The 22,120-nt window shown below is 41.3% G+C and overlaps 1 protein-coding gene across 14 annotated transcripts; it reads left to right on the forward strand.

Moving 5' to 3' along the window:
* Nucleotides 1–1,880: 1,880 nt before the first annotated feature.
* Nucleotides 1,881–21,857, forward strand: pou2f1b (POU class 2 homeobox 1b). 14 transcript variants are annotated; one of them, XM_051071949.1, is made up of 16 exons: nucleotides 1,910–1,953; nucleotides 7,912–8,105; nucleotides 8,404–8,469; nucleotides 9,183–9,274; nucleotides 10,037–10,132; nucleotides 11,230–11,409; nucleotides 12,346–12,466; nucleotides 12,562–12,650; nucleotides 12,873–13,046; nucleotides 13,276–13,416; nucleotides 13,573–13,728; nucleotides 14,065–14,253; nucleotides 14,407–14,521; nucleotides 14,617–14,950; nucleotides 15,062–15,150; nucleotides 15,326–21,857. In XM_051071949.1, exons 2-16 carry the CDS (start codon nucleotides 8,075–8,077, stop codon nucleotides 15,568–15,570), a joined length of 2,118 nt encoding a protein of 705 aa, XP_050927906.1. In that variant the 5' UTR covers nucleotides 1,910–1,953; nucleotides 7,912–8,074; the 3' UTR covers nucleotides 15,571–21,857. The 14 variants fall into 14 exon arrangements, with proteins under 14 accessions (XP_018557959.1, XP_018557960.1, XP_050927883.1 ...); XM_018702443.2 differs by lacking the exon at nucleotides 7,912–8,105 and having other exon boundaries at nucleotides 1,881–1,953; nucleotides 13,276–13,417; nucleotides 13,583–13,728; XM_018702444.2 differs by lacking the exon at nucleotides 7,912–8,105 and having other exon boundaries at nucleotides 1,881–1,953; nucleotides 13,276–13,417; nucleotides 13,583–13,728; nucleotides 14,068–14,253.
* The last annotated feature ends 263 nt before the right edge of the window (nucleotides 21,858–22,120 follow it).

Consider the following 22,120-nt stretch of genomic DNA (forward strand, 5'->3'; position numbering starts at 1 on the left):
GATGTGCACACAGCTTATTAACACTTTAACCTCCTATTTAGTATTTATAAGCAGTACAGTAAGTCAGCTCCAGTCCCTTTTATTTGGCACATTAAAAAACAGTTGACCTGAGGTGCTTTACAATCATTAACAATACAAGATTACATGAATATGAAATCAAAATCAATACAAGACAAACAAGAAACTGAATATAGCCAACAACAGATTTAAAGGCAGTAAAAAAAAAAAAGATAAAAATAAATGAAGAATGGAAATTGTTAAACTCATGAGGCAATCTCAGCCTGAACTACAAGCAAAACAAAAAAAGTAGGTGTTAAGGTTTGATTTAAAAGTGTCATTGGTGGGACAGGACTTAATTAGGTACAGGAAACAATTCCAGAGCCTGGATGCAGCAACAGAAAAGGTCCAGTCACCTTTAATTTCAAGGCGTGAGTGGGAGACTGAAAGGAGATGTTGTGAGGATGACCTAAGTGACCTGGGAGCAGAATATGGAATGTGCTGTGGAGCTAAACCACCAGGAGCTTTAACAGTAAATGTTTTTTATAACCTCCTGTTAGCAGATATAATGAGATATTTTTATTTATATTTAAGTTTTAGTTATTACTGTATTTGTCTGTCTTATAAAGCATCCATAACTGGTGTGTATAAACAGTTATGAATTATTGATAATACAGTGAAACACAGCTGTAATCTCATGAACAAATCCTGACCGTGTGTTAAAACATTGTTACAGACAGACCATTCAAAGGCAGGTTTTTAAAAAAAAGTTTATATATGTGTTGTGCTGGAAATAACTGACAAAATTTTCAAGATCTACTGAAAAAATGATCATTGTGATGTGTTTGTGATTTGTAATAAAAGGGATAAAACATAAAATTGCTGGTATGATCCTTTACAAATGTACATCTTTGACCTTTTAATTAATCTGTTTACTGGGTGACTGAATCAGGGAAGGTGATATGATGTAATCTAATGGGCTATCTCAGTATGCAGTACATCTCAGTGGGTAAAATGCAGGAAGTGGCTGGGATAGAAGGAAATGTGTCTCCACTTCATATCCCTACATATAAGAGAAGTGAAATTTCCTTTCTGTGGTCAGAGAGAGGTCACTGACACACTAATGTTTTTTTGTTTTTTTTGTGTGGATGTTAAACAATATTATGTGGCTTCTGGATGTGAGTATGCAGCAAGCAACGTTTTCCTATGTAAAAAAAATAAATAAATAGAGTGCCAACATGCCAACAATAGCAATAAAACAACATAAAAAAGAAAACCACAACTTTCATCATGCTGTATCAGCACAAAATATGACTAACAAACACATAGGTTTTATGCATCTTGAGTGACAGTGAATTATTTTGGGATACTCATGATTCTGTGATTTCTGTCTTAAAATCTGGGTCTGACTCACAGATAAAGATGATGGTGATAATAACACTTCATAGAGTGAAGGCGTCTTACAGACTCTGACACATTTTGATAGGCAAATTTATACAGTTGTGGATGTAGAAATAAATTTGACTTTACCTGACTACAGGCTCTGAGTATAGTGAGACAATCAAATAGAGGCCTTTGTCTCAGGCATCAATAAGCTGCTTTTATTAACCAAATTGGCTATATTGTTGTTGTTGTTGTGTGAGATAATAAGATAAGATGAATGCACTCTTTGTTAGATCCACCCATGTCCATTTGGGTGGTTTAAGAAAGGCCAGATGATTATTTAAGTATGTAAATAAGTCACAACTAACAACACCCAGCACACACTCCACCCTCTACTTGGCCAGGTCTGTGTATACTCGTGTGTGTGTGTGTGTGTGTGTGTGTGTCTTTCTCTTTCTCTGTAGGTGTGTGTATGTGTGTGTGTCACGGGCAGGCTCAGGGCTGGGATTTCGGGTTAAATATTCAAAATGGCGGACGGAGGAGCAGCGAGTCAAGATGAGAGTTCAGGACCAGGTAATGATTACAGCATTTTACATATTCATACTCATATTCAAACTGTGTTACTCACAATTTATGATAAACGGGATACAGATGAAACGCAGACTGACTAACAGATCAGGGTGATATTCAGTTGTGTTTTAGTTTACACTCAGCTAGCCAACTGTAATTTGACAGAGGAGGAAACGAGCTATTGCAGTGCGACGGCAAATTACATGGAAACATGCCTCCCCCCTTTGTGTGATTAGACGGCTGTACGCCGCTACATATTCATACCTCTGCCGACAAATACAATTTAGCATATTTTATTAGTAATCGGCGACGTGACTCTGGTTCATATGTGACATATTTAGATATTTGACTAACGCAGGTTGATTGAAATGGGGATGCTAGCGGGCTAGCGTTAGCTCGCTTGCTAACGCTGGGCTTTGTGTTGATGCACACTGAAGCTTTTGAAAGAGGTTTGCATATTCATTTTTCGGTGTGCCGGGTGGTGACCGCGCTTGTTTCTTTTCAAGCGTTATTATACGTTAAAAACGTAGCAAACCTGGCTTTTGTCAAACGCACAGTGTCAGCTCGGTGAGCAACCCAACTCGACGTGATTTTATAGCAGAGCATTTTTTTGGCCCCAGCCTTTTGTGTTGCTCGCTCGGCGCAGTGGAGCTCCGGCAGCCTGTTGTGTTATTCATGCGGGCCTGCCTGAACCAGAGTGCGGACTTCAGCATATTCCATCAGCCGACGAGGAGCTGGAGCTCTTCCTGCGCCTCGGCACAACACTTTGTGACGATAGAGACTGAAATGTGTTTGTGAAAAATAACATGGAAAAAATAATTTAAGAAAAAACCTGGCCTCGCTTATTCAAATTTGAAGCGGTTGTCCGGCTGGCTAACTGGCTGCCTCCTCTTAACTTGGTCCAGTGGTTTAGACGTTAACTTTACGTTTGTGTTCATGTAATTCGGATAAAATACAGACGGGGTTGTAGTGGTTTGCTGTTGAGGATGATGAAAATAACGCTGTGCTGATGGTGTTTCTCGCTTGTTAGAATCTGCACTTTGATAAAAGTTGGACCGAGTACTTTTTTGCCCTAATTAGAATATTTAATTTGTTTTTCATCGCTTCTGACTGAACTGTTTCGGAAACTTAGTTCATACCTGTTATGCCCTTCGTTGTAACAGGAGTTTTGACTCAATTTGTGGTGAATACCGAGATTGTACCTGTGTATCCCCCCACACACTCCCCACCCCACCCCACCCCCTCAGGCACAGGGAGGGGTAGAGAGGCCCACTTCCGGAAGGCCACAATAATAACAGGCAGGGCATTCTTAGTATTCACTCTGCTGGTTTCATGGCTGGGCAAGACACAGCTTGATGGCACTGTTTAGAAGAAAATACTCAAGTAGTCAAGTTTGCCATTAAGTTAGCAGTCTGAAGTCTGTTGTATTACCACCACAGAGGATCGGTTTTATTATCTCTGACACAGGAGTCGTCACTATTTGACCTAGCAGTTCAAGTTGCTTTTACACAGAAGTCCATTAAAGAAGGACCTCTTGATGTGTCCCTGTGTGACGGACATGGTGTAATCATTTTTTGAAAATGGATTTGTATGACTGGCTCTGACTGTGTTGTTGTAATCTTTTTTTTTTTTTAGGGATTATCCAAACACTGAGGAAGACATTACTATTTTTGTAAATCAAAAATGGATGTTAGATGCAGATGAAGCTTCTTGTGTATCTTTGCTGTGTTTGTTTTAATAATTAAACTCAGCTTTATGTCCCAGGACCTACTGGTGATTTACACTGTGTTCTTTGTAATACACTAAATTCATACTCGGCTTTCATTGTTACAAGGAAGCTAACTTTGCCCACAGTAACGACGCTATCACATTTCAGGCAATTATATGATATGTAGCAAGACAGTCAAGAGAACTTATATCTTTCATTTTAAGCTGAGCTGAGAAAAGATTGTAAGCATTTTATATTTTTTTACTCATTAAATGTTGTGAAAAACTACATTCTAATTTTGTTTGTTTGTTAGCATTTTGTGAAATTAGATCCACTGTCAGGGAATGGGCTAACTTTGCATTTAAAAAATTGATTTATTAAACTGGGCTACTTAAGGAACAGATGAGGAATAATTCTGTCATCCCACAGTTAGGCTACTTTTCTCATTTAATCAGTTTTGCAGTTCCACCCTCATTCCAGCCTTGTAGTTCCATCATGCATATTCATTGATGTAAACACTGTTGTTATGAATAATGCATCATTTGCTGTAATAAATTCAGAACATGCCATCTCAAAGTACAGAGAAGGCCTCCATGAAGGCTCCAGTCACACAAGCTTTTGCACTGTGGAGGACGGAAATCAGAACTAATAAGAGCTGTATGGTGTGCTCTAAACAGAAAACTACTAGTTTCTGGTGATCTGAAGTAAAGTGAGTCATTCCAGACTTGGAAATGGAAAACAAGAATGCCATTTTACATGTACAGCAAGGTAAAACTGACAGCTGGCCTTTATTGTTAAAAATAGGGTTCCTTTAGGACAAGTGCAGGTTAAGGAAAAAAGAGGTCTTTGCAAGGGAATATTCAGTCCAGTTAAAAACGCTGGTGTATAGATGCAATAATATGTTAAAACAGATGAGGGAAAAGTGGCAGAAGTGCAGTATTTTAGTGTTACAATTACACATGACTAACCGGCAAATAATGCTAATATCGGTGTCTTAGGTGGTGAATTTAGGCTGCCTGCACCGTCAAACTGTAGAAGTGAATCATGGATGACCTCTGCATGGAGGGGTTGAATATCCCCCCCCCCCCAGAAACTGCACTTTAATTTAGTTAGATTGAATTTTCCACCTAGCCTGTAGACAGTTCGCTAATGACCACCCAAGAGATACCACAGTAGCTTACAGTGGTGTTAGCCCCATTACTGTTCATCAGATTACACTGCATCCTGTGTTTTGCTCATTTGTGTTGCAGTTCAGTGCTGCTGTTTGTCCTCTCTATTGTCAGACTGTGTGAGTTTAATGCATTTACCAAGTATTAAAGACTATGTTAAATCACTTGGATATTCATGTTGATTTTACATTAAACCAGCAAGCTTTTGGTCGTTTGGTTATTAATTCCCTCAAATTGAAAGATTATCTGCCGTGACCATACATCCTGACCATCCTGAAATCTGCTTAGTGCTCAGACCTGTCTAGATGTGGAAAAGCGGTCTTGATGTATTCTGTGTTTAAGATGAAGAATATAGGTATCGGGCAGAATGTGGATGTGCTAATTAAGTTTTTGCTCTGTCTCACGTTGAATCTCTCTGCTCACATTAACGGCTCTGCAGTATTCAGTCAGTCTTCCTGTATTACTGTGCTAATGAGATACCTATTTAAAATTCTCTTCGCAGGATATTTGTATAATGCATTGTTCCACAGCAGGGTTTTGCAAACCATTCAGCCAAGTAACTGTACATGTGTTGAAGTGCACTGCTGATAGCTGGCTCTGCATTCACATCTCCTTTGTTTTCTCATTTGCTTGCATGATGTGATTGTTGAAGAGGTCATTAAGACAGACTATTTTCTTAGCCTCTCAGGCACACTTTGTTTGGCCCCTTCCAGATATTTCACACTAGTGTGCCAACTGTATATACTCTGCAGTGGCCACCTTGGTAAACAGTGGACTGGAGCTAAACTAAACACTGTGTTGTTTGAAGGGATGAACAGTGGAGAGTGGTATGGGGTATCAGGCAGTGTTTATTTATTATTTGCAGTTGAGGTTGCGAGTGGTTTGAAAAACAGAAATCATGATTTGGTTTAAAAGATATCCATATATCTGTTAAGGAGGGATATAAACACATAAATATGATTTCAAATCGGTGCAAGGTTGGTCTGTAGTATTGCGTATTGCCATAATAATCAATAAACTACCGGGCATATTGCACAGGACACACCTCCACCCAACCTGAGTCAGTTGTAAGTCCTTAACACCACCACTCTGTCTGAAAGAGCTATGAAAACTATGGAGAACTCAAAGTAATGAAATTGTTGAAACATCCATCATCTGACAAGTGGTAGTAGTGTAAATTTTCAACTAAACCTACTGGAAAAACATAGACCAAGCCTTATTGAATTATCATGTTTTGCATGGAAAAATAATTGTAGCTATATCTACTTTTATGCAATTAATTGTAAAGCTGAAAAAAATCATAGATTAGTTGATTGACTTAATGTTTTAATTATCAATCTGTAGTTTGTATAATTTTTGTATTCATTGTTTTAAGACTCTGGAATGTAAACATTTGCTTTTCTGTGGCTTAATTAATTTCTTTGGATATAGCACTGTTGGTTGGACCAAACCAAAGGTGTAGAGCCATCAACACTATTTTAGAAACAGGATGAGTAATGTTGATGCACTTGTACTTGAACTTATCTTTTGGGGTATATTAGACAAAAAAAAGCCTTTAAGAACCACTGGTTCAGAGTCTCTGGTTGTTCGTTATAAAAGCACACTGTTATTTACAAACAGCTGCCGACACTGCTTTGTGATTGAAGACCCTCCCGTCCTCACACTGAGGATAAAGGTCCTGTTTGTTTTTCAGTATGTACTGTGTTTAACGCCACTGTGCCCTCTTGGCATTGTTTGGTTTGGTCAGCTAGTATGTGAATGCCCTTTGTCCAGCAGTGGGATAAGTGAAGAAGTTGATCGGAGCTTCAGCCAGGAGCAGTTGTTGTGGATTTAGTCGGTAAGCCCCTTCCTCTGTAGACCACAATACAGCCATGCATTCCAGTCCAGTCATTCTGATTCACTGGACACCTGTGCAGCACCATAGCAGGGCTGCCCCCCTCCTGTATTAACTCGGAGAGCATGCTGGAAATGAATTTAAAAGGGCTCCAAAATGAAATACTAATGGAATGTAAAGCTAATCTAAATATGCTAATCTCCAAACACTTCATAAACATAGACAGCAAAAGCCCGCCACCCACTCTCTGTAGTCGCTCGCTGTGGAATGCTTTGCCCACAGGGGGTCTACCAGTAATGACAGGCTTGTGGTGGATTAATGTGGAGTTATTTATTTCCGATTGAGCGAGTCCCCCTCCCACTCATACCCCCCACCACCCTCCCCCCCTTTTTTATGCTGTTAGGCTGGGTCCCCATGACTCTTGGAGATTCTCAGAATGAGCAGTCTTAGACATTATATTAATGCAGTCCGCCTTGCTAACATGCCCAGACCACCGCCAACAGGCCTCACACTGCATTCTGGGATATCTTCAGCCCGTTACCTGCTCTTAGCTAATTACTTTTTAGCTGTGCACTAGCACAGTAATTGGTCTTGTGCTGCTTCCTCCCCTCCCTCTGCTGTGCCAAGTGCTAGTTTGAACACTTTTTTTCTCTCCCTTTTCTGTGTCGTCCTTATTCCCCTGTTTTTTTATCGTCCTCCAAAAGCCATCCAATTAATATGCTAATGAGCTGATAAATATTTATAGGGGTTTAAATTATGCAGAAAGCTTTCAGAGCCCGGTGTGAAATGCGTCGCTCGCAGGACTTCAAAGCCTTGCATTGCTAACGAGGCAGGGGCAGATTTGCATACGGCTTTAATCAGCTGAATACTGATTATGCTTCATTATAGAGTTGGAGGAGGGGGGGCAGAGTTGGAGGAGGCCGCCAGCTGCACTTGTCGTTTGTTTCATTCCAGCAAGAGGAGGAGAGGGTGAACTTTTTCAGAAGTACAGACAATCTTGGCACACGAGAGAGAGAGAGAGAGAGTCAGAGACAGACAGACAGAGAGAGAGAGAGAGAGAGAGAGGGAGAGAGGGAGGGAGGGAGGGAGGGAGGGAGTGCAAAGTAGGCACTGTAAAGAGAGAGGGGCAGAGCTATAAGAAAAGAAAAGAGAGAGTGCAGAGTGAGGGAAGGAGAGCTGTTTGCCTAAACCCTGTTGGCTTTCACAGTGTGCGTATCCCAGTGTTGTTCAGTGAACCGTGCGGTGGACAGTACCACCGTGTCTGTGTGTGTAGCTCTGGTTGTATTGAACTCTGCTCGCTGCTGACCAGTGGAGAGTGAAGAGAGCGAGGAGTGGGAGGAGGAACAGAGTGCCCGATACCCTGCCGGTGGGTTTGCCCGGCAGAGGCGATTTTCCTTGATAGGTTCGGCAACCATGCTGGAAAACACAGGTGGAGCGAGAGTGGGTGAGTTTTGTGATGGAGCTCAGCTGGATTTTGTTACTGTGTAAAAGACTCACAGTTTGCACTTAAATTACAGTTATGTTATTGGTTTGTTTTGGTGATTAGATTTGCTTGTTAATGGCGTTTGCTGCTTTGAATGGTGAACATGATTGAAATGTTCTTGTGGAGAATCACAAAATTACAGGATGTACTCGGGTGACAAAAGTGAGAGCACCCCCCGAAATCACTGAGGCTGTCTTATGTTTTTACCGACAGTGGGTGTGAGTGTGTCTCACTGTCTGTCTCTGTCTGGCTCTTCCAGATGCTAAAGTGAATAATCAGTCAGAAACTGCTAAATGTGCAATGGAAAGTGGTGACGGGAACACCGGTGAGTGACCTCCAGCTTTTTTTTCCCTCTGTTTCTTTTTTTTTCTTTTGCTGGACTGAAACCAGGATGTACCGACTTTTACCACCTCATTCAACAGGTTTCAGATTCACACATTTTTGCAGCTAAAATCTGATAAAGCTCACTGCTGTCCGCCTTTTGTATTACTGGGTCATTTTGCAAAAAGTGATGGCAGCTTTCCAAAATCCTTGTGTTTACCTCAGAGCAGTTTCCCTCACTTGTGCTTATTGAATATCACAGTACCTTCACAGTGCTTCAGTGATTCTGTGATAAAAATGACTGAACTCAGAGCGAACGTTGTATATTCAGTGCTCAGCTTTATATTTCTGTTGTGTAATGATGAATTTAGTAAATATTAATGATACTTTATGCTTCCAGTTTTTGTGCACGCCCATAGTGTTAATATTTAATTCTGTGATGATTCACCAGCCTGCATTTTAACAGATTTATGCAGCAGCTTTATAACTTTGCATCACCAGTACCATTACATATGTTGTCACTTTACCCAGTTTTCCTTGCACCTGAAAGCTGTTTGTTTTTCTGAACTATACTTCCACTGGGCTTCTAGTGTTGTGTTCCTCATTTTTGTGATAAACTAATAACGACACAGATGTCAGTTTAACCACACACACACAAAAAAACACCTTTGAGCTCCTCTTTACAGCTCGTTTCATGAACTGTATTTCTGTCCTCAGGAATCCAAACCAATGGATTGGACTTTCAGAGGCAGACGGTGCCAACCACAAGTGCAATCACGAACGCACACGCACAAGCCCTCCTCCAACAGGTAACACATGATGCACACCATCACACGCTTAACCTTGTGTAACCTTTTGTTTTCCTGTTTTTGTGGAGGGAGCACATGTCTAATGTAATTCTTTTGGTGTAGTGGTACAGTTTAATTGTAATTTTACAATGAAATAACCTATGAAGTTTGAACAGAGGTATGCTCGTCTGCACTCACACATGCACAAGCAGAAAGAGTTCATTTAAACTGAGCCAGGCTCTCCTGGTGTCGCCTGGCAACAAGGCAGATTAATCAACCCTGTATGCTAATTAGCTGCTCTGCGGTTGCTCGGAAACAGATGGCCGAGAATATGCAAATCTATGCAGAATTTACATGCACTGCATAACAGTTATTTTAATTAGCATCTCGACTCTCCCCTCCCTTCCCTCCACTTTTCTTGTCTCTGAAGGCTGCAGTACATTTGAAATACCCACTTTCTCACTTCCTTTTTAATTTAAATTCCTCTCCCTGCTCAGAGACTTTAAGGCTCATTCTCAGAAAGCTGCTCAGGTACACAGAGATTTGATCTTTCATTGTATTTTTAGCATTATTCTTATTTTATTCAATCTGTTTGAATTAAATATTCTTTTGAATCACTTTTGGTTAAAACATTTGGGGAGTTTTTCTAATTTTAATGACAAGAGCAGTGACATGGAATTAAGAGAATTATTTGACCAGGCCTACCTTAAACTGTCAGCAATGCTCAGTTATGCCTGTAGGAAGATCTCCTCTAAGCCCCCGTCTTTGCTTCACCTCCACTAGTCTAAGTCGGAAGACTCGAGTGCTCTTCCGACCTCCGTCCAGCAGAGCGTATTGCCTCAAACCCAGCTAATGTTGGCCGGGGGACAGATTGCTGGAGTAAGTGGCCTGTTGCCTCACTGCCTTGAGTTAAAACCTGGTCATAGCCATGCATCTGGGGTCACACCTGAACACGGTCAAACCTGGCTGAAAGATTGGGTGATGAAACCCAATTGCCCTGATTCTGTGGCTAAGGCTGGTGTCTCCTTTGCCTGTCTGTCCGTTCATCCTCGTGGCTGTCAGGCTATGTCCAAATTCCGCCATACCAGGAAATGGAGGGACATGTTTGGACATAGCCTGTGTGTCTGTACACTCATGGTCAGGCCAACCACATGACACATTTCACATCCATCTTCTCCTTGAGGCTGTTCTGTTGTTGAGAGGATCTGAGGGGTTGAATGCGACTACTGTTGTGCTATGCAGGAGTGAATGGTTACTGTGCATGTGGATTTGAGTTTGAACATGACATGACCATTCTCATTTGCACTTGTGCCTGGCTCAGCTGCATGAGTCTTCTCTCCACTTGCCTGTCTGGACTCATTGTAGCGTTGCCACAATAGCCAGAGTTTCAATACTCCTTCAATACCTTTGTCAAAAGTTAAAATAAACAAACAGTCAGTGCCTTGATGTAATGTACTCAGCATGGTGGAGAATCCACTTCAGCATTGTTTGTAAGGGTGTGCACAAATTGGAATAATAATAATAAGAGGAATTGGAGTAGGTGGAGCTGTGGTCTAGTTCATGACAGCAAACTGGAGCAGCCATTTAAACAGCTGTTTCAACAGCATCAACTAATGCAGTACACCTGCTGTTATTGCTAAAACTGGAACCAGGAAGGAATAATTCACATGTTTATCTTATGGAACTTAATGAAGACAGATTTCTAGCCAACATGTCAAGACTTGTGTGTAAAATGTGTCACAGGTCTATGCAACACACACCTTTTTTGTAATATCCTGTTGTGGTGTTGTATATTAAACTTATCATTAAACTTATTAAACTTTTCATGGGTATTGAAGACAAAACTCAAGTATTGTGACAACGCTAACTTATCCAGTCTGTGTTATTGTACTGAAAACTGTATTTCTCTCTCTCTGTAACCTCCTGTGTTTACTGTGTTCCTCTGTGTATCTGTTTCTCTGTCGGCGTCTCTTCAGTTGACCCTGACCCCAGCGCAGCAGCAGCTGTTGATCCAGCAGGCCCAAGCTCAGCTCCTGGCTGCAGCCGTGCAGCAGTCAGCCAGCCAGCAGAACAGCACCACTGGGGCAAGCATCTCAGCCTCTGCAGCCACGCCCATTACCCAGCTGCCCCTGTCACAGCCCATCCAGATCACCCAAGTAAGACACAGTTGTCCATGCACTACAGTTTCTGCAGATCCTTTAAGTGTGTTTTCACAAAACTTTCTAAAGGAAAGATTTTGAATGAAATTGCAGAATTTTAAATGCTTATATTTAGTGTTAGTGGACTGTTGTGCACAATTTGTTACTATCACAACAGTACTGTGGGAATTACATTTTACTTCAATTCTCTGAAAAAACCTTGTGAGAAGGTGCAGCACAAAGAATTATAGATAAAACTGCCTGGTCTAACTTTTGTCATGTATTGAAGGATATCAAGACAGTTTACATCTGGCTGTGAAAATGTTAAATGAGATATTTGAATTAGTATTTTTATAGAGAAAAATCATTAGCAGTGAAGAAAACCTCAAGCTTTAGGTTGGTGTCTGTGTTACAGTAACTGAATAAGAGTATGCAGGTCTCCAGACACCTTATTTTTGTACTACTTGAATCAGCTGCTGACATCCACCTGGAGGCAAATGTTGTAGCTGTTCAGTAACTGAAATGTGGAGAATATGGAAATACTACAAATGACTTGTATTAATTTCAGACCAGACAAACAATCAACAAAAAACAGTACTGACTGTATGTGGCAATGACTTTTAAGTCCAGGAGTACCTGCTCTGCCTATAACTAAAGTTCAACACTGGTTGGTGTACATTATATTTATTGGCTTGATTGCTGTACCTTGTTCATTAGAATTAAATAGACAGAAAGACAGTATGGTAATTCACTGTATAGTTTGTCTTAAAACATAAGATTAGTATGTTTTTCAATTGTGATAAAGTCACTTGTAATGGTGCCACAACAAAACTTGGGTCATGTGAGTTCATGGCTACAGTGCTGTGGACATGCTGTTTAGGCTTGTGTATGATATAAAAAAAACTAATTCTCCACACAATTGTGGTGGGGATTTTTATTTTATGTTCCTTTCAGCAGCTACAGCAGCAGAATCTCCTGCCTCAGTTTGTTCTGGTTCAGCCCGGCCACCCGATCGCCACACCACTGCAGCAGTTCATCATCTCACCGACACCACAGGCCCAACAGGGTAAAGCAGGTCACTTAACGTTTGGTTTACATGCAGAGGGAGATACATATTCCAAGTATTACAGTGTAAATGAAGCTTTTGTTTAATTGTCTTTCACTCTTTAGGCATATTGCAAGCCCAGAGTCTTCTACCTCAACAACCTCAAAGCCAAGCTAACCTCCTGCCGACTCAACCAATTACCCTTGCAACTCAGGTTGGTAATGATGCAAAGCACCTCTTTTAACCCATGTTTCAGTTATTTTGGCAGTGCCTGCACTTCCATGTAAAATCACATCACAAAGCATCACAACGTTTATAGTTTTACTTGTTGCATTTTCCCCTACATTTTTTTTTACGATTTGACATCAACTCCTTTGCAGATTCCTCATAACCCTAATATCAATCATATTGTATATTTTGCTGTTGTTCTCTGCAGCCTGCAACTCCAACCCGCACAGCAGCAGCCACACCTATTCAGTCCCTGCCCCACAGTCAGACACCACCCAAACGGTTGGACACGCCGACTCTGGAGGAGCCTAGTGACTTGGAGGAGCTGGAGCAGTTTGCCAAGACCTTTAAACAGAGGCGTATCAAACTGGGCTTCACACAGGTGTGTGCAGGACTGAAAAGATTTATTATCCTCAGGAATTAAGTGATGCTCAGATTTGCAATTCCATGTTTTTCTTTTGCAAATGAACATCTGTGGATATCCTTACGCTCAAATTCTTAGTACATATAATACATACAACAGTTAACTCAGAGGTGAGACTTTGCTGTGGGTAAGATGAAGTATGTCACTGGTGGTTACATTATTCATATTTCTCTGTCTCTCTCTCCAGGGGGATGTTGGCCTAGCAATGGGGAAGCTGTATGGAAACGACTTCAGCCAAACTACCATCTCTCGCTTTGAGGCCTTGAATCTGAGCTTTAAGAACATGTGCAAACTCAAGCCATTGCTGGAGAAGTGGCTCAATGATGCAGGTTTGTCTCTGAACCCGCCTTGACTGAGTAATACAGGAACAGAAATGGCATAAGGGGATAACGCTTTTGATCACTCTGAATATGGGCAAAGGACAGGTTTTGTATCTTGACAGTACCTCGTCTTTACCTCTCTCCCGTTCCTTTGTGTTGGTACTGTTTGTGCAGAGAACCTGACATCTGACCAGGCCCTGTCCAGCCCCAGTGCCCTGGGCTCCCCAGGCATGGGCATAGAGGGGATCAACCGCAGACGGAAGAAGAGGACCAGTATCGAGACCAACATCCGAGTGGCCTTAGAAAAGAGCTTTCTGGAGGTGAGAAACTCCTATTCCTGAAGTTACCAATAAGAGGAGAAATTAGTTTTTTTTATTCTCATTAAACAAAAGTTAGGGGTTATTTTCACATAATATCCAAGTGTACGGAGGGCTGGTTAAGAAGTGGACTGTGCGGCAGGAGTGGTTTTGGGGGTTTCTACTGAGAGATATTTTCTATCTATGAAAACTTGTCACTGTTGTGAGTTGAATATTTTACCAATTTGTAAGTGTGTAAAATGATCATATTAATTATAGGAGTTATAAATGTGGAGGTGGTGAATGATGTAGTCTCCTCAGTGCTGACAAGGAACCCCTGGCTTCTTTGCCCTCTTCAAGCAGAACCAAAAACCTACCTCTGAGGAGATCACCATGATCGCTGACCAGCTCAACATGGAGAAAGAGGTGATTCGGGTCTGGTTCTGCAATCGTCGGCAGAAAGAGAAGAGGATTAACCCCCCGAGCAGTGGCAACAGTGGAGGAGGCAGCACCCCCATCAAAACCATCTTTACCCCCAGTAGCCCTTTGGTAGGGGTGGACACACACACACACACACATTTGTGTGTAACGTTTTTTGCAGGATTAATGTGTAGAGGTGGAGGAAATGTTGTGTGTTTGTATCTAAAGGATGCTGTAAAACACAGTGGCTCACTCAATCCCTCCTCTTACTCTGTTGCCCAGGTGGCCAGCACAGCAAGCCTTGTGAGCAGTTCAACTATTAACACACCCACCACTCTGACTGTAAACCCAGTGATGCCTCTCACCAGCACCAGCGTCCCCAGTTTGCCTTTCACAGGTGTGTGCTTTTGCCTTTATGAAAGTGTGCCTCTCATCGCACAAAATAATAGAACTTAAGGTTAATTTTTATGTCTTTTATTTTCTCCCCCATAGGCACGACAGTTGGAGCCACAAACACCGCATCCGTCATCTCCACTGCACCTGTGGTTACCACAGCAACCAGCTCTCCATCTTTAAGCCCGTCACCAACGACTAATCAGTCCACGACCACAGAGAGCAAGGCTGGCACTCAGGCGCAAACCATCGTCACCCAGGCCCCAACATCCATAGCCACCACTTTAGGCACGGGCCAGATGATGGTGGCGGCTCAGGGGCTGTCTGCACTGCAGGGTGCTGCCCAGTTACCCACCAGTGCTAGCTTTGCTGCTATGGCTGCCGCTGCAGGGCTCAACCCAGGACTGATGGCATCTTCACAGTTCACTCCAGGGTTAGCTCTGGCCATGTTCAAACTGGTCCTCCAATTATCACTTCTATTGATCTTGCTCTGTAGCTCAGGTGTCTTCCTACTAATCTTTCTGATCTTTGCCTGTCTGTCTAGGGGGACCCTGCTCAGTCTGACTCCTGGTGGCCTCGGAAGTGCGCTGAGTCCTGCCCTCATGAGCAACAGCGCTCTGGCCACTATTCAAGGTGTGTGTGAATTCAAGACAATACATGAAATACTTAGTGAACAGAAATTTCCTATTTCTCTTGCAATATTTTCTGAAACAAAACATAAACCCAGTTGCCTAGGTATTTGCATGGTATGGACTGTCAACCATCTTGTCGTGTCACACTAAATGCACCACCTGCCTCTTCTTCACAGCTCTGGCAAGCGGCACAATCCCCATCACTTCTCTGGACGGCAGCAACCTGCTGTTCGCCAACACGTCTGCTGGTAACACGTTCTTCCTGAACCCCCCGAACCTGTCGGTGCTCACCAGCCCCCCTGTCAGCCTGGTGTCGGCCGGGACGGGGGGGTTGCAGGTCACTGCTGATGCTCATCAAGCCACCACGGCTACTGTGCCTGTGCAAGCCTCGACCATTACCACTGCCTCCAAGGCTCAGTGAAGCCAGTCAGGCTGCATCCTGAATTAACGCCCTATTTCTTACGTCGTGCACTACTCCTATCACACCATGTAGGGAATAGGGAGGTCGTTTGATCTGTGCTTCACTAACTTCTCCACATTCTTTCCATTGTATCTATCATTATTTAATCCTTTTGCTGCCACCAAAAAGAAAAAGACCTCAAATGAGGTTGAGGTTATCTTTTTTCCTCTTTTTTTTGTTTGCTGTCTTTTCCTTTATGATTCTTGGATGTTTCTTCCACAAACAGTAGCCAGATGGACACTGTTGTTGGACTGCCGCTCCTCATGAACCTTGACAAGTGTCCAGGAAGAAAATATTCTCGGCACCACCAAGCTGTTCACATTTTGTACATATATACATATATATATATATCCTCCTATCTCCAGGTCAGAATTTTCTCTGAAATACTTCTAACCAAAAACTTTAGGATTTTAACATTCAAACTTTACTGATTTACTACTAATTTCACAATATTCATCATCACTAATGGGGATTTGTGTGTCACCCCATCTTTTAATTATCTCTTTTGGGTTTTTGGACAGGCCTTGACGTAAATCATATCAAAGTTATATTTTAGAGACTTTTTTTCTTTTACCTTTACTGTCTGTATTTTTTGACATTTTCAGAACTTTGTAAGTCTAATATTAAGTTAAGATTTAACTATCACTTTTTAATCGTGGTTATAAGGCTTTAAAAACAAGTAATAAGTGGCCGATATAAAGGTTATCATTGCTTTAAGGGTCGGAGGGACCAGGTGTGTCTCTCTGAGTCTCTCTTTCTGGAAACACTGAGTTTTACATCACGCTGCAGCGGCAAAGTAGCCACTGAGCTTTTGTAAAGCGACGGTCTAGGTGTGGATCGTAGACACTGACGAGAAAATTACTGAAAACATTACATTGAGAGCTTTAAAAAGAGCTGCTGACATGCAGTCCTGTGTCTGATTAAGGGTGATTTGTTTTGGATGGTGATCCATTGGAAATCTGTACATTATGTTTGGATTCAGAGGTAGAAAGTAGACATCTGCATGTGTTGTCTACGGCTCAGGCAGATGCTGAGAGCTCAGTAACTGTTCAAGGCTCTGCAGCCGACTGGTGTGTTTTTAGGAGGACCAGTCAGGGGGGCGTGGTCATCATACCAAACGGATGGTGGCATTGGCTAGATGAGGTTATTGTATTGTGTTTTTTGTTTTTTGTTTTCTTTTTTAATAGTAGTACCGTTGTATCTACTTGTGCACAGTATCTGTACCAAAAAACTGGATTGATGAGCTGCAGTCTGCCTGTTTTGGGAGGAATGAAATTCTGTCTTTTTTTGTCTGCAGTCACTTGACTGGCTTACGTACTTTAAGATATACCAAAAATATTTGTTAAAATAATTGCTGTGTGTAGTCGGTGTAGCTTAGTCTAGTCAATATATTTATGAGTGCAGAATCTCTCTTCATTGTCAACAGATAATAGAAATGCAATATTTTGATGATCATTTTCCAAAGATGATTTTTTTTTTTTTTTTTTTTTTTTTAATTTGACAAAGTGTCTCATAACTCAACTTTAAATTGGCAGCACAACTGACCAAAAAGAGAGGGACTGGCGGGTTTGGGTATGAGAAAGTAGTTTCCTTTTACTCTTTATGAATTGATTCTTTATCATTGGGGCCTCGCCCCTAACACCTGATTCTGGTTTCCTTTGAGCCATTTGATGGCTTAGTTTCCTATTTTAAATCAGTTTTGGCCGTTTTGGTAGCAGTTTGGACTTTTCTGAAGCATAATAGAAAGGTTCTGTTGTTTGGTTTTGTACTAATATTCAGCCATAAAACAACAGCTTGAACCAAAGTGGTTTTCCTCAGTAGTTGCTGTGCCTGTCCGAGCACACAAGTTGCCGTTCATGATCTCTACTCTCCACACTGCTAAATATTTTCCTCTTCTCTCACCTCGGTCAATACCTGATAATTCCTGGTTTGGTGCTGCTGGATAAGGATCACAGAAAACTTAGCTTTAACAACTTGCTGCTGAAGCTCCTGGTGGAGTTGTGCTGTTGAGAGGCCTGCATGCTTTCCTATAGCTTTATGACTACAGCCTGGAAAATCAGGTTTTGTGGTTTAGACCCGCCCATCTGGGGGGCTCACCTATGTAAATGCATAGATCTGATCATCAGACGACATACTACACCTCCCCTCAGCGCCACCATTTTGAACCAGCATGTTAGGAAACAATATGCTGCTCCCTAAATCTGTCTGTGGACTAATTAAAAACCTGCCAAATTATCTTACCCAACACAATGTCGGGCTAAGTATTCTAATGTGCTACACATTCAGCTAAATCCCATACAAAAGTAGCATTGTTCTGCTGCTTCCAAATAACAAAATGAATTACCACAGTGATTATTAAATCACTGAGTGTAAGCAGCAAATTTTTTCCATGTTATCCTCTTGTGTACTTCTTTTCTATTGTTGATTTATTTTGACTGAATATACCTCAGCAGCACTTAAACATAAGGTTCACTTTTAGACATTTCTGTGTATAGAACAGTGTAGAATGTATAAGTACTGTCTGGCTTACCATTCAGAGTTTATACTGATGAACCATACATAGTAAACATACATAAAAAGACAACCTACTACTGCTATTTTCTAGTACTACTATTTATGGGGTATTTCCAGGTTTAAATATTGTTTTGAGATCCTTCTTGCCAAAGTAAAAGCCTTTCTCTTTGCAGCTCGGCAGGTGTCTGGCTGCTCACGTTGCTGGTTTCCCTGTTTCTAAGGCCATGATGGGCCTAAAGGACTCAGTCCTGTTCCAGTGCTGTTTGTTGTTACTAAAGATGAACCAGTTGCCATCGGCACCATAGGATGTTACTGAAATATTTATCTGAGGAAAGACTTAAGAATTAGAGAAACAATCTTTTCTTAATTCTATACATATAAATATATATATAAACACTTGTAAGATATTCATATTTTATATTTGAACCAGTATGTTATCAAGACTGAATGTAGTGTTTATCATGCTTACTCAAAAAAATCTCCCCTAATTCTTCTTTTTTTAATTTTTAATTTTTTTTATTATTATTATTATTTTTTTAAACTTTCAAGACCAAAAGAAAAAGAACACAAGAAATCTGTGGCCACGCCCCGGTGGAGCGTGAGCTGCTGACACCTGTGTCTGTCGTGTATTGGCGAGGTCTTTTCAGCAGGAGGGTCTCGTTCAGACACTCCTGGTAGACAGGTCCTGTGGTTTGGTAGGAGACTCTGAGGCATCTGATCTTAATCTTTTAATAGATTTTTTTTTTTTTTTTTGGTTGAGTCATTGTGGACTTGATTTGCTGTGCTGTCTTTAACAATCATTTGATTTTTTTCTTAAAATATTACTTTATGCCTTTAATTGTTTTGTATGGTGTGAGAGGGCAAGATCACTGGCTTTCTTAGTTTGATAAAGAAGATTAACATTATCATTTATGCCTTATTGTTACGTAGAAGACATGAGCATTGTAGCATTGTTGTGTGTGAGAGAGCTTGAGCGCTGAGCTCACCTGGTGCATTGTTTTCACTGAAACAATACAGTGTACTTTGGGCATTTTGGTGCGTGGGATGATTATGTTGCTACCTATGTTTTTTAGGTGTGACTCAGACAGGTTGAGGATACCTGTGAGAAAAGCTTTACTAATAATTCCAGCAGGTGGGTGTGTGTGTGTTGTGTGAGAGAGTGTGAATGAGTCTTACCAAGAGAGAATAGTGAGGGCAGTCTGCAAACCATTATAGTGCATTTTTTTCCATCTTCCAGCGGGTGTTTGAGAGTGTGTTTTTTTTTTTTTTTTTTTTTTTTTAGGTGAGACATGAGAGTACTTATTTTTGTTGTTAGTCCAGAGGGGGGTTCTCTACTGATTATCTAGAGCCTTTAAGCAAGCCAGTTTTTGGTTTTTAATGGTAAAACTAAAGTTTGTGTTCTACTTATGATCTCATTAGCTGACAACTGTTGAGCCAGTGAGGTGGCTTTAATGCTTCAGTTTCAGTGTGTGATTCTGAGATTTCAAGATGCTCTTGCGGATCAGCCACAGGTCAAGTTGTTGTACGTTGAACCACCACACTGGTTTGCTGGTTTTTAACGTCGACAAAGGAAGTGTGGAGCACCAGTAAGGCAAAAGGAGCTGTTGTATACCTCATTTCTAACTCAAGACTGAGTGAAACCTGCTTTAATCTACTTATGAAATAAGAAAAAATATTTTATAAAATCTCACAAAAAAAGATGAAAATACACAAACTTGTGTCAGTGGAGAAGCCCGGTCACGCCTGTACTTAATGAGGGGCTGTGGAAAATGCCACCACAGGGGGGAGACAGATTACATACCAGTACTTGCGAATGTCTGCCTTTTTTTTCTTTAAGAGTTTGGTGTTCTTACACTGCATGCTGATTCTTTTCAGCATTGTTATAACTCAGAGGTTTCTTTAAGTTTTTTTTCTCTTATTTAAATGGACTCCACAATTTGAACATCTTTTTAATTTTGACAATCCTATTTTTCTTTTTTCAAATTTATTTTCACTTAACCAAGTACAGGTATGTACTTGTCTTCCCGCATGACGGTGCGCTGTCACAGTCCGCTCTCGCTTCCCTGTGGTACCAACATTAACCAAAGACTTTAACTTGATTGTATATGAATGACACCATCTCCCGCCCATCCCCGCCTCACTGCTCAGCATCAAATCCCGGCTGCACGCTCTCACCCGAGTCCTCGGTTCATCTGTAAAAAGTTTGCTTTTTATTGCATGCGAATGTGTATCCGCCTGGGAAAAAAAACACTCCGGCGTCTCGCTGGTGCAGCGGTTTCAGTGCCTGTGGGCGGGGATCGGAGGGGGGTTGAACAGGAGCTGAGCGGGCTTCTCTCCGACAGACACGAACCAATCTGGTGGTAGCTGGGTGATGTTTGTTAATACACACTGAGGGTTAATCCTGTGCACACTGTACATGCTCAGGACTCTGTATGTTTGTTTGTCTTGAGCGCTGTTACTAGGTTGTTCCCCCTCCACTCTTTCTCTCTCTCAAGGACTGTGGTGAAAATGCTGTTCCTGCCTCTCACAGTGCGTCTGTTTCGTCCTCATCACCTGTACACTGTAGTCCCAGGACATTACCCTGTTGTCTCCAGGAATACACATCCTGCGGTCACTAAAACTCACTGCTGTGTCCCTCCTCTTCCTCCTTCTCCTCTTCCTTTTTCCCTGCTTTTCTGCTCTCTCCCTTGACATCGTCTCTTCACTACAGACTCTGATCAGCTGTGACACTATGCATCATGGTCCTTCACTCTGCATGGACTGTGTCCCTTCGGCTCAGACCTCTGGCCGACGGGCTTCAGTGACACTTTGTTTAATGCTTTACTCCAGGTGAGGTTGTGGGACCTCACAAGCGCTATCCCAAAGCAAAAATCCAAATATTTAACTTTTGACAAATGCAGATACCAAAGATATCTCTCTGTCCTGTGTCTCTCTCTCTCTCTGTTTTCTCTCCCTTCCACCCTGCAGCATGTGTATTAAGAGACAAACCCAGCACTGGCTTTAGTCCTAGCCTCAGTAATTCCAAAGCTTAGATGTATATTTTGGTATATTTCTGAGAAAAACTTGCGTGAAATGCGTCTGTTTCTCGTTTGTTTGTTGTATTCTCTTTTTTCTGTCACAGCATGGAACTAATTGCAAAACTGTCTTACTCTTGGTAGGTTAAAGATATAGTATTTTTGTATGTTTTTGGGTGTGTCATGTGTGTGGTTATTAGTTCACGGCCCAAGTGACCATGGCTTTCAACAAGCGAGGGAAAAAAAAAGAAAACGCCAACCATGTACATATTAAGTCTGTGTATTTCAAGAAATGTATTCTGTAAAACATTAACTACTCACGTTGGAAGCTTGGGCTCATCTAAAGGAATGTGTCCCCATTTGATTTCCCTTCTTTCTTATTCTGCAGTCTGACATGAATTGACTCTTCAGGACTCTAATGTAAAGAGTTTTGGTTTCAATCATGGACTACAACACTGAGGGACACTGCTCCGATCTGACTACAAGACAAAAAATGGGAAAAAAAAAAAAAAAAAGGCCTCCAGTCATGGTGGCATAGAACTGAAAGATTGTGTAGGGATTTTAAGTATGTGAATCAGGATACATAGTAGATTTTGATGCATTTGTCTGCTGTATTTTTGTTTGTTTTGTTTTTATACACATATAAAGATAATCTTTTACTGTAACTGTACAGTTCTTTTTTGTTGTAAACATCATTAAACCATTTTCCAAGTGTTTTGACATGTGCTCTGTCTTTTATTGGGACTCAATCACTGGTGTGATAATTGCAGGTTGTTCTATGGATGGTAGGTTGATTAGTCCATCATGGGCAAAAATATCTCAGCAAGTGGCAGATCAATTGCCAACAGGATTAATTGTTCAAAAATTCAATTTGTTCAACACTTATGAATACCTACAAAACTCTCATTTCTATAAGTGTTGTATTTAGTGCTAATTACAGGTAATACTTTACTCTAGGCACACCTATGCAGCACTAAACACTA

Source organism: Lates calcarifer, linkage group LG1 (genome assembly GCF_001640805.2).
Source record: "Lates calcarifer isolate ASB-BC8 linkage group LG1, TLL_Latcal_v3, whole genome shotgun sequence".
Classification (NCBI taxonomy): Eukaryota; Metazoa; Chordata; class Actinopteri; family Centropomidae; genus Lates; species Lates calcarifer.

What these genes read in the sequence shown, in the direction of transcription:
- pou2f1b (XM_051071926.1), top strand. Translation starts at nt 1,908, where the DNA reads ATGGCGGACGGAGGAGCAGCGAGTCAAGATGAGAGTTCAGGACCAG. An exon ending in CCGGGGGACAGATTGCTGGA is followed by an intron (nt 10,133 to 11,229) that starts GTAAGTGGCCTG and finishes GCGTCTCTTCAG; the next exon opens with TTGACCCTGACCCCAGCGCA. An exon ending in CGCTCTGGCCACTATTCAAG is followed by an intron (nt 15,151 to 15,325) that starts GTGTGTGTGAAT and finishes TCTTCTTCACAG; the next exon opens with CTCTGGCAAGCGGCACAATC.